The sequence below is a fragment of the Pseudorasbora parva genome, chromosome 1 (genome assembly GCF_024679245.1).
Source record: "Pseudorasbora parva isolate DD20220531a chromosome 1, ASM2467924v1, whole genome shotgun sequence".
NCBI classification, from domain to species: Eukaryota; Metazoa; Chordata; class Actinopteri; order Cypriniformes; family Gobionidae; genus Pseudorasbora; species Pseudorasbora parva.
In genome coordinates, this window is record NC_090172.1 from 21,295,414 (window position 1) to 21,307,934 (window position 12,521).

Genomic DNA, 12,521 nt, shown 5'->3' on the forward strand with positions numbered 1-12,521 from the left:
GCCACCTTTGAAGGGATAGTTTGAAACGAAAGAGCCAATACCAAACAAATGTTTTGATGATTCAAGTAAAGAAAAATAAGCCGGTTTTAGTCTTTAATGTGATTCCATATTTATCGATTTTAAATAAGAATGTTCTATTACAGGATATAATTATATCGCTTGAGATAAGGAACTTTTGAAAGGTGCTGTATAAATGGCGAAATATGAAATATTGCCAAATGATTTGAGCAGATGACATGCAAAGGTGTTTGAGCTACTGTAGAAAATAGGATGGTGGTAGAGGTGGAGAGTTTCTATGGCGTGTACATGCTGTACTGTACTAACCCGAAATTCAAGGGGCGAATATATATTGGCTTCACTGTGAACCCAGAGCGCCGTATTGGTCAACACAACGCAGGACGACACCGAGGAGGTGCCAAGAGAACCAGTGGCAGGGGGCCGTGGTGAGATATCAGCTGAACAGTTTAAATGGAGAACAAATTACAGATCTCTAAACAAAGACCCCGGTGGTTCTCTAGTAAATGTACGGTTTTTTTATTCATTTTAAGGGAGATGGTTCTTATCATCCATGGCTTTCCATCTGATATTGCAGCTCTTCGGGTAAATTTAATTTTCTGTGTTTGTGTTATATCTTGTCTTTCATTACCCCTTTGTACAAAATTATCTTTGTTATACTTACTTTAAAGCTACGCTCACACTGTAACTTTTTTTTATAAAATAATAGCAATGCTGTCAACGAGAGTAAAGGGAAAAAATCTTCCAAATGAAGCCTTTACTTTACCCAGATACTATAACCTATGTAATTATTTAGATTTTTTAGAGTATAGATAGAATGTAGTACGTACGGATTGTATTCATACATTTATAATATATAGAACATTCTTTTTTAGCTCTGGAAATGTAAGTATTTATCATCCTTTTCTCGGGTCATTTTGATCCAAAACTCATACTTTTTTTTTTTTAATGAATTGTTGTGTTTAAATTCCTTAGGACTTTAGTCGCAGGTGAACCATGAATACAAAACAAATTGCCTGGATTCAAGGAGTTTTGTGGTTGAAATTTAAAAAAGTAACAAATCCAGTACACACAGAAAATGTAAAAATGCTCAAAATTCTAATTAAAAATTATAACACTTTACCAAAAATGTATTGTATTATGTCTACATGCATACTGAAAAGAAATACATCCAAATTTGTGTACTTCCCTAGACAAAAGAAGTATACCTCAATTCAAAGTACTCATAAAACAGTAAGATTTTTCGGCGAAAAGTACTCAGATGTACTGTTTTCAGTGAGATTCGGAAGTGTGCATATGATATAAATATGATATAAATAAATATAAATATTATGTTTTTCTTTGTTCATCTTTCCTCTGCTAGTTTGAGTGGGCTTGGCAGCATCCGCACATCTCTCGTCGTCTGTCCCACGTTTCCCGCCGCAGCCGTAAAGAGTCCAGTTTGCAGTTCCATTGGCGTGTAGTGTCAAACATGCTGCGGGTGGCACCGTGGAATCGACTCCCCCTCACTGTGCGCTGGCTAAAGCAGGAGTACCGGATGGATTTTGCCCCTGTGCTGCAGCCTCCTCTGCACATTCCTCTAGCGTTTGGCTGTGTTCGTGCTAAGAGGAAACCGCAGCAGGAGAGCGAGAACCAAGATGAGAGACAGGAGGAGTTGTGTGTGTTGTGTGGGGTGTTTGTTAAGGTTAGTCACACACTGCTTTTAAAGTAGTTTTGTGAAACCAGCTCAAAATGTTGTAGTAATAACTGTCTCGATCCTCTGGGTTTTGCTTTTTTTGTGTGTGGATTTTAGGCTGCGGATAGACTATCGTGTTTCCACCCTTCCTGTCATATGGTTTGTCATCTGATTTGCCTGGCTAAACACTTTTTGAAGGCAGACCCTTCCCACTTACTTCCTGTCGAGGGAAAGTGCCCTGGCTGTCATCACTCTGTGCTTTGGGGGAGTTTGATGCGCCATAAAAATGGCTGTTATGGTGATTTGGAAGAAATGACCTCATCCTCATCTCAGGTCAGCTTTAATATGGTATCAGAATGTATATGCGTTTCAATAAATTAAACCATTTTCATTAAACCTCAACATGGATTGCCACCAGAGAGTTATTAGAAGCATACTTAACTTAACTATTCATAATGGACTAAAATCCATTCATAAAAGGTGCCTCTCGCTGCAAAAACGCGTTCGGTGTGATCGGGGCCTTACTCCCTCCTTTCCGTGAGCTGCTCTGCTCTGTTTGGCCAGATGGTCCAGTCTGTTGTGATTGGTCAACCGTTTACAGTGCGTGTCGGAAACGCTCATTACCATAACTGAACTTAAAGGTCCCATTCTTTGCGTGTTTTCGAAGCTTTGATTATGTTTACAGTGTGCAGTATAACATGAGTTCATATTTCACGTGTAAAAAAACACAGTATTTTTCACACAATTTACTTATCTGTACAGCACTGTTTTCTCTTCCTAAAAACGAGACGATTTCCTTGTTCAATGAAGTCCCTCCTTCAGAAATACATAACGAGTTCTGATTGGGCCAGCGCTTCCCGTGTTGTGATTGGACAGCAGCTTAGCGCACTTTGCCCGGAAAGGTCCCGCCTCTTACCATAACGGGGAGATGCAAGCGCTGAATGCACGCTCTTCTCCACGTAGGAGAGCAACAAGACCGCGCCCCCTTTTTTGCGTGTTCTTGTGGGCGGAGGGTTAGTCAACAAACGGTTCTAGTGACGTCATTACATCCCTGCACTTCCTGCTGTAGTCCAAGCCGGCCGTTCGCTGTAGGCTTTGAAAGGGAACTTCTGTTAAATAAAATATCTCGCTTGGCATTAAACTTTGAGCTTTATAATTTTACAGGTATTATTTATGCTCTAACAGCAACATTACACACTAAATAGAGTTTGAAAGATGGAATCGCGAAGAACGGGACCTTTAAGCTCCAGAAGATCCAGTAATTCAACCCGAACCTTCATCGCATGGACGACTTGATCAGGACGTTTCTCAGTGATACGCTACTCAGTTTGAAGTACATTATGTGAACACAGTTTTAGGTAATAGTGGCACACAGCAGATTAGCAGAACCTTTTCAATAAGACAATAACACGAGTTAGCCAGAGACCTATACAATATGAAAACACAAAACTATGTTGTACGTAAAATATATCAATATTCATACTTGCAGGTTGTGCTTTTGAGGAGCAAGTTGGTCCAAATAAAGTGGGTACTGTCCGATCTTTAATGTACAAGTGTTTTGTTTTTTAAATCCCATTTAGACCTCATGGAGATTTTGAGAAGCAATCTTTAAAAGGTTATACTGTTGTTGTATCACCGTGGTTATTTTAACCACAGACTCTTCACATGCTCATCCATTGGAAGTGTTTACAAAGAGAAATTGCTTTTGCGGAGCAGAAAACAGCATCTTCTCGATATGTACTCAACACAAAGCATCTACAGTGTTTGAGGGTGGTTCAAAGTAAACTTTCACGTGCAGCCAATGATGACCATAGCATTATGCAAATGTCTTACTGAGTTATTATACATATTATTTATCATACACTTTTGACTTCGCAAATTTGCAGACCGTTTACATTTGCAGACAGCTATTTTACACTGCATAAAAGGTAACATTTGAAAAAGCATAATTAAAAACTAGTTAGAGTCGGTGAAAGTTGCAGCTTTTAGTAAGACAAGTTAAAGAACTAAGATGTCCCAAAGATTTCATTAAATAACTCATTCATTGTTTTTATTCTTTTAAACAGAGTCATTGGACTGATGAACTACAGTTGTGAAGAAAATGTGACAGTAGTTTCTGCATTTTAAGAAGTTATCATTGGACTGGAGAGTATGAACTGACGCAGAATGCTTAAGGTCAAAGCATTTGTACATCTTAAGAAATGTGGAATTAACAAGGAGACAGAATGAGATGAAGCATTTAACTCAGGTGACCTTTTAAAATATGAAATAAAACATTTTACTTCAGCAATTGTAATTGTTGCAACATTGGCAACAATAATGAGTGAATGACAGACAATGTTTTTAAAACTGACAAGGTTTTAAATGTGTTTTCTTTTTTTTATTTGAAATCATGTGTGGTCATATTTATTGAACAATAAATCATTAAATGTATGTTTTAGTGGGTTTTTTTCTCCCTTGGTTGCAATGTTGAATTACTACTTACAAACTAATTTTCTATTTGTATGTTTACACATGATGGAAACAGATGAACATTAGTAAGAATCTATAAACAAGCTTTTTATTATTGGTTGGTTTGATCAAGTAGCTTGACAACAAATAGTGAGTTTGAAATGGTATTACCTGTGCAAACAAGGAGGATGTTTGAAAGCAGTCATTACAGTTCTCATACTTATAACTTTTTTTGCAATACTGATCAGTGCCATTAGTGGGACAGAAACATACAACAGCACTGAGTCTGTAATGGTTGTGCCCAAAATATAGATTATAAAGGCCTCACTGGAGCAATAATAATTCAATGATAACTGTTAAAACATTGGCATGGTGATTACGTTTTGTAGGTAGAAAATAAAATATTTCATACTGTATATAAATGAAAGTTTATACAAATTAAAGAAATGGAATATTAAAAACATGTTGTTAAACTAAATACGTTTCATAAAATATTGAGTGAAAATTCACAGTAATTATTGGTAAAAGTTTTTCTGTAACAACATTACATTACTTTCTAAAAAAAAAAAAAAAACTAATTGTACTGCTACTTTTTATGGAAACCTGTACATGTGGTGCTGTAGAAATATATATATATATATATATATATATATATATATATATATATATACACACACACACACACACACACACCTGAACAAAATCTTAAGACCAGGGGATTCATTGAAAGTTTTACGCATTTCGCACACGAGCGCACTACTTATACTGATTCCTTTTTTGACACTTTTAGTACTGTTGTGCGTTTATTTTTGGGCTATGGTCTTCTTTTGATCAGCTGATGAACGGCCTGTTTGAGTTTAAATGCAGTTTTCAATAAATTGCCCACTCTCTATTTTTTGTCTCTTGCTCCTGTCTCTTCTTTTGGCATTTTGAAGCAGCACTTACAACCCGGTTATGATCCACAAGTGTGAAATGTGTAAAACTTGCAATGAATCCCCTGGTCTTAAGATTTTGTTCAGGTGTGTATACACCTGCTAGTTGATGTTTCATGAGAAGCACCTTCATTAGAGAAAGTCAAGATTCACCTGGGAGCAATTTACCAATTCAGGACAGATTTAGAAAAAGTCTAATGGAAATATAGAAAGTATAGAAATATGCTTGACATATTATGATAACTTGTTTTGATATATTGTTTTGACATATTATGATAACAAAGGCATGAACTGAAATGCGCCAGCCTGAACTTGTGTTGTGAATGTATGCCGCGAGAGTAATCGCGATTACCTCAGCTCTCATCACGAGAGCTCATCAGCTCATTTATCTCACTCCTGCAGTTAGTGCTCAGTGCTGTGATACTCGCGCGGTGACTCACTCATCATATTGAACACACACGTTCAGTTTTTAATTGTAGTGTCTTCTCTAACTCAGTCACAGTAATCAAGTTGGTGGCTTTGGGAATGGCCTCACAGGGCAGTGAAGCATTCTGGGAATTGTAGTCTTTCATCCCCATGAGACAAAAATACATTTTCTGTCTTTTCTCAATCTGTAAGGCACCAAATTCAAAAATAATTTCACATTTCTACTACATTGATGACCCAGTTTAAATACAGATTCATCTTCCCAGCACTGAAGTACCCCTTTAAAACTGGACCAATTTAGTTTAGTGGTCTATATAATTAAAAATTCACTTAAATTTTACTTAATAAAATAAACTTAAAGAATACTTTTTTGTAAGGGGACCCACAGTTTTTCAGTCTGTCTTTCATGATCAATCAAATGAGGTACATCAGGAAAAGTTCAACACACCAATTTTCTTTTTTCCAGATTCAACACATTAACATTGAGGCCATTGCCATTTTTTCTAAATCTACTATTTCCTCTTTTTTCATCACGTGAATTTGGTAAAAAAAAAAATATATATATATATATATATATATATATATATATATATATATATATATATATATATATATATATATATATATATATTTTATATATAGAAAAAATATGTAAATGCTATTCATTATAAAAATTACAAAAAGCATAAAAATGGAAACCGCATCACTTGAAAAGTTTCACACTTAGTTTTACAGAGATAAACTAGTAAATAATCAGTTTTATTAAAATAAAATGTTGGGATGTTTAAATGAAATAAACAGCTGGCTATTCTACAAACAATTTATTTCACTTTTTTTTTTTTTACATGGCATTTAACTGTTCAAACATGATCAAAACACCGTCTTGAGAGGTAGTTTTTAGTTTTTATTTTATTCCAAATAGCATCACAAGGCATTCACACATACAGCCATTCACACACAAACACCTTCAATAAATGTTTCAAACACAAATGTACATTTATCTTCATCATATATAAATTATAAAAATAGAAACTTAGAATACAACATATCTGTACAATTAACATTTATTTATTGAGAATAAACAACAAAGAGCATGTAACACTAACTGATCTGTTTTGTTTTTTATGAGTATTAACATAAAACCATTGTGGACAAGTCTAACTATACAGCAGATTCATTACGGTACATTAAGAGGGTGAAGGCATGTTAAAAGCATAACTCGAGTAGATCAGGATTTTGTGGTAAGAGAAATTTCTGGGGTTAAATGTACCTGTTTTTATTATTTTATCGAGCGCTGACAAACAGATCTATTCAGACGAAGAGATATATTGTACATAATCCAGATTGTTACCTTCACTTTGTATGACGTTAAAAATATTTGTTTTACAAAAACAAACATAAAATACAAAATAAATAAATGGAGAATGTAAGGTAGATCGAAGTTATTCTAATGGAAAATGGCAGGATATGGCATTTATTTAAGATGGCAGTGAAACCAAACCCCCTCTAGTGGTGAAAAGGGAGAATAAAAACACGTTTATTCTGATCCATCTCACATTTTCTTTTATATTCACAGATATTTACATACTCCTGAAACATACATCATTATGGCTACATATATAGAACACTCTTTGTACAAGGAGTGCTTTAGGTAACATCGTAGCCCCTGATCGTTGTATTACAAATCTGTAGCTCTGTATTCACAGCTACTATGTCTCATGCACTTCAGAGGGAATAAATATACCTTCAAATGGCACATTCTCTGTCCTTAAAGGGAAACTCAAAACAATCAAACATTTCCTTCAAACTTCAATTGCGTTTTGACATTTTCATGCTAAACGATTTAAAGCGACATCCATCATCTTGTGGTCCTTTGTCTGTGCAGATTATTATGAACAGAACATGCTACATCTGGTCCCTATACGATGGCAGTGGTTTGACACCACAAAAAACAGCCAGTCCCATTCCAGAGAAGAATAACTGCCTTGCTCTGGGAATGTGGTTGGTTTATTTTGCAGTGGCCAAGTCCAATTCTCACCATCTGCTATCGGTTCACAGGTTCGACATGCTCTCTCCTAATGAGAGAAGATTGCTTAAATAGTTTTGTTACGCATTTTCTCTCTCTAAGACTTGGGCACTACAAGTCAGGACCGGATCATGGTCCCATGAGGGCACACTCTTTGGAGGTCCATTTTAGACATTATTTCCATATATCTTACACCAAGGGTGTAAGATTTGAGGGCCCCTTTGTGCCCCTTTCCCTGGCAAAGACCCTATAATCCAGCCCTGCCATAGGCCACAGTACCTTCATTAACAATACTCAGACCTCTTTATCTGTAAGGCAAAACATCATGATCCCAGTATCTCCGTCATGCAGTCCTTATTTGCTGCTGTGAAGCATCAGTCACAGAGCCCTTTTTGGTGACAAATTAAATCATTTTAGTTCAGTAACCGGCCCAAGATGAGCAGATTCTTCACGGCTTTGCACTGCTCTGGTCTGCGGGCCTTTTGGACTTTGAATCCTAAAAGAGGAAACAACTATAGGATTACACACACATATAGATGCACAGACTGTATGTGTGTGCGCATGGCTTTAAGGATGGTACACAAAAGTGCTATAAAAAGAGCCTGCTCATGGTTCCGCTCAAATATCGGATCAAACACATGCAAAAACTGTAGAATACACACAGATCTACACAGCATGTTATGTACACAGGAGTGAATGGACTGGATGGTGATGTAATGGGGTAGTAGAGGAGTCAGTTGTGTATGTGCTTCTTTGTGTAACTGCGCATGTCAATCGTATATTTGGAATGTGTATGTTTTCTTTGATTGTCTGCTTTCCTCCTCTCCTCCAGCCCTCCATCTGTGTTTGTGAGAATTTCACAAAGTAGAGTTTCAAAAAATCACACGTGTGCCGGTCTTCAGATCGAGCTTTCTTCGCACTTTGCCAGTGGTGCTCCTCTTAGGCAAGGCATCTTAGAAAACTCCTCCTCCATCTCATTTAGCACCTCCCCCAGTCCCTCCTCCTCTCCATCTGGCCCCGCCCTTTCTCTACCGTCCAGCTCTTCTGCCAGGTTCACCGCTGACTCCTGCAGTTTCAGTCCACTTGAGTTGGTGTAAATATGCCTGCCGTTGAGCCCACCCTGGTGCATACTGTGTCCGTGACCGTTCAGCGTCCCGTTCCTTTTCTCTGTTAACGGAACAGCCTCCGACAGCAGACTGGCACTGCTCGGAGACTGTGGCGTGTCTGTAGAAGGAAGCAAGTCCCGCCCTTTTTCCAATGTGGAAGATGAGTGTCCGCTCCCTCTCATGCCACCTTGCCGTCGGTAAATTATAAACAACAGGATGATACCCAATACAAAACCTAAAACAAAAAAAATGATGTGTGAGGCCAGGAAGTGTCGGCTACCCGCCATGGCCACGTTCCCCCCCATGCTGGGGTTGTCAAGGGTCAGTTGGTACTCGGCTCTGCGACAGGGTGGCTGATCTCTGCCCACTTCATCACATAGGCACATGTAGGTGCCCAGGCTATCCGCTGTGACCTGCACCTCCAGGTCGTAGTTGTGGCGGCGGGTGTGACTACCAGCGGGATGCTCCCAGCGGCAAGGACGAGGAGACACTTGCACACAAGAAAGCAGGACGCGCAGACCCTCTTCGACACGCATTTCAATTACAGGTGGGGAACAAAGACCTACAGTTACAGAGAAAAAATGGGACACAATTAGTTTTCAATACAACATTTTTAAATGCCAAAGACCCTCAATATAATGCGCTTGTTGGGATGTGGGACTTCTTCCTCTCTATTTAATCAAAAATACATTAAAGACTGGAAATATAGAATAGAGAATGTACATACACAATATATATATATATAATAAAATAATTTTAGCTATGAAATGAATACACTATATTAAAAGTTATTTTAAATTGTAACAATATTAATATTTAACTATATATATATATATATATATATATATATATATATATATATATATATATATATATATATATATATATATATATATATATATTAAAACAAATATAAATAAATATATAATAATATATAATAATGAATAAAATCAGCTTTGCTATGACATGAATACATTATATTAAAAGTTATTTTACATTGTAACAATATTATTGTTTAACTATATATATATATATATATATATATATATATATATATATATATATATATATATATATATATATAGTTAAATATTAATATTGTTACAATTTAAAATAACTTTTAATATAATGTATTCATGTCATAGCAAAGCTGATTTTATTCATTATTATATATTTATTTATATTTGTTTTAATATATATATATATATATATATATAAATATATATATATATATTATATATATATAATATAATATTTTGTTATTATTACTTCAAATTTTAATTTAAAATATTTTTAATCTAATCCCATTTAATTTGCACAGCACTTTTCATAATCATTAAAATAATAACGTACAATAATAATAATAATAATAATAATAATAATAATACAAAATAATTATAATAATAATAATTCATTCATTCAATTTAATTTCAAAGCAGCAAAATGTAATGCAGTGTGTAAGTTGGTGTAAAAAGTGCAAATGAATCTTCAAAAATGGAGATGAACATAGACATTTTTTTCATAAAACTGTATGTGTATATATATATATATATATATATATATATATATATATATATATATATATATATATATATATATATATATATATATATATATATATATATATATATATATATTTTTTTTTTTTTTATTTTTTTTTTTATACATTTTGTTTCTGCTTTTACTCCATTTAGTCCACTCATCTAATTCCATTGTAAAAGTATTCAGTGTAAAAGTATTTTATATTTATTGAAAGTGTTTATTGAACAGTGTGTGTTCATTTACAGACACTGAGATGATTTTATTATCTGTGTTGCTACAGTACCAGATGCAGTATATAGACATTAAGTATCACAGTCAGACTTACCTTCACCTTTGTTGCATTGCCTGACCAAATCGTCTGCTTCTACCACTTCCCCAGGCCTGAAACATAAATGTAACTTTGTGACGACAATGAACAAAGGAAAAGACAGCTGATTTTGTTAGTCCTCAGATCTTTGTCTTCATGTGAATACGTGTTTTTGTGAGTAACATACTTTGCCTCAGCACAAGCTCCCTCTTTATGCCTCCATACGCAGCCAAGGCCTCGGGCACGTGCACACACCTCGCATGTAGAGTACAGAGAACAACCCACTATGGGTATCTTCACCAGAGAGAGAGGAGAGCCCACCAGAGCCTCATTCTACAGGAGAGAGAGAGAGTGTGTTAGTTAAGCATTCATTAGTCTTTAGGTTAAAGATGCACTGTCATTTTTATATATAAAAACACTACAATAAAACAATATTTAAAACTGTATGTGATTACTTTGTACAGCAATATGTTATTCACTGGCTCCTGTGCAGAAAACAAGGGGACTTCTTCAATAAGAGTTGCATTTGGACCAACTACAGCGACTTTGTGTAGCTCTCCATGATCTAAAAATACACATGCATGTATATAAGCCACACATTATTAAACTGAATCAAGCATAACAATCCACACTTATACACAATTCATTATAACTGTGAAATGAATTAATCCACAATTGATTCAAATTATTTTTTTTACATTCTCTGTTTAATTTCTTTTACCTGTTCCAAGGTGCAAAACAGTGGCTATTTGTTGCTTCGTGCCACTGGAGGATGTTATTAAGGTAACGGCAAGTTTAGTGTATGTGATGCCGTTTCTGATCATTAATGGTGCTGCCACCACACTGTTCTCCATGAGCGGGTGATCACGCATGAACGTCAGCACTTTATCAGGCAGCTTCAGGGATGACTCAAAGCCCTGCTCCTTCAGAGCACTATTTAAACACTGAGAGTGATAAAAGAAGAGAGGAAATAGATTAAGCAATTTAAAGGTCAAGGGGTTTATTTCCCCTTGTAAACACATATACTGATAATACACAGCCAAGCAGTCGTGGCCTAATGGTTAGAGTCAGAATGGTAACCTGAAGGTTGCGGGTTTGATTATCAATACTAGCAAGAAATGACTGAGGTGTCCTTGAGCAAGCCACCTAACCCCCAATCACTCTCCGGGCACCACAGCAAATATGGCTGCCCACTGCTGTGTCTGCATGGTTTGCAGTGTGTGTTCACTACTCACTACTCCACATATGTGTGTACTAACTTGGATGGGTTAAATGCAGAGAACAAATTGAGAGTATGGGTTACCATACTTGGCCTTTACATGTCATTTTTATGTTTTTTACTTTCAATATATATATTGTATACCCGTTAGTTACTTTGGATTTGGAAACACTATAGACATCACTTATATTTGTCATGTAATTTATTCCAACTTTAAGATTACAATGTGTAGATTACATGCATTTTGTATGATAATAAAGCACATAATAGCATAGCATTGCATGATATTATATGTATATATTGTACAATATTTATGGTACTGTACTTTATGTATTGTAAAAGACTGCATTGTATAGTATAGTATAGAATAGTTCAGTACAGTTCAGTATAGACTGGATTAGTACTGTATATAGTGCATCATGTAATGTTGTATTATGTGATGTACACTATATTGCCAGAAGTTTTGGGACGCCAGCCTTTACATGCACATGCACTTTAATGACATCCCATTCTTAATCCGTAGGGTTTAATATTGAGGGGGCCTACCCTTTGCAACTACAACAGCTTCGACTCTTCTGGGAAGGCTTCCCCCAAGATTTAGAAGAGTTTTTTGTGGGAATTTTTCTAGAAGCACATTTGTGAGGTCACTCAGGTCAGGCACAGATGTTGGATGAGAAGGCGGGGATCGCAGTCTCCACTCTAATTCATCCCAAAGGTATTCTATTGGGTTCAGGTGCAGACCAATCAAGTTTCTCTATAATAAAATCGCTCATCCATGTCTTTATGTACCTTGCCCGTGCACTGGGAACTCCAGTTGGGAGC

The 12,521-nt window shown here is 35.9% G+C and overlaps 2 protein-coding genes across 2 annotated transcripts in view; one reads left to right on the top strand and one right to left on the bottom strand.

The window, feature by feature from the left end:
• The first annotated feature begins 15 nt into the window (after nt 1-15).
• On the top strand, nt 16-4,123 carry slx1b (SLX1 homolog B, structure-specific endonuclease subunit). Its single transcript, XM_067449463.1, has 5 exons — nt 16-443; nt 549-600; nt 1,379-1,699; nt 1,808-2,023; nt 3,757-4,123. Exons 1-5 carry the CDS (start codon nt 271-273, stop codon nt 3,784-3,786), a joined length of 792 nt encoding a protein of 263 aa, XP_067305564.1. The 5' UTR covers nt 16-270; the 3' UTR covers nt 3,787-4,123.
• A 2,259-nt stretch (nt 4,124-6,382) lies between these two features.
• Nucleotides 6,383-12,521, bottom strand: part of sema4f (sema domain, immunoglobulin domain (Ig), transmembrane domain (TM) and short cytoplasmic domain, (semaphorin) 4F) — a 79,675-nt gene continuing 73,536 nt past the window's right edge. Inside the window, exons 10-14 of the mRNA XM_067433549.1 lie at nt 11,202-11,424; nt 10,936-11,045; nt 10,668-10,813; nt 10,499-10,554; nt 6,383-9,193 (exon numbers count right to left, since the gene is read on the bottom strand). Of these exons, the coding sequence (XP_067289650.1) occupies nt 8,424-9,193; nt 10,499-10,554; nt 10,668-10,813; nt 10,936-11,045; nt 11,202-11,424 (1,305 nt within the window). The 3' untranslated portion in view covers nt 6,383-8,423. The remainder of the gene's footprint in view (nt 9,194-10,498; nt 10,555-10,667; nt 10,814-10,935; nt 11,046-11,201; nt 11,425-12,521) is intronic.

What these genes read in the sequence shown, in the direction of transcription:
- slx1b (XM_067449463.1), top strand. Translation starts at nt 271, where the DNA reads ATGGTGGTAGAGGTGGAGAGTTTCTATGGCGTGTACATGCTGTACTGT. An exon ending in ACCAGTGGCAGGGGGCCGTG is followed by an intron (nt 444 to 548) that starts GTGAGATATCAG and finishes ATTCATTTTAAG; the next exon opens with GGAGATGGTTCTTATCATCC. An exon ending in TGACCTCATCCTCATCTCAG is followed by an intron (nt 2,024 to 3,756) that starts GTCAGCTTTAAT and finishes TCTTTTAAACAG; the next exon opens with AGTCATTGGACTGATGAACT.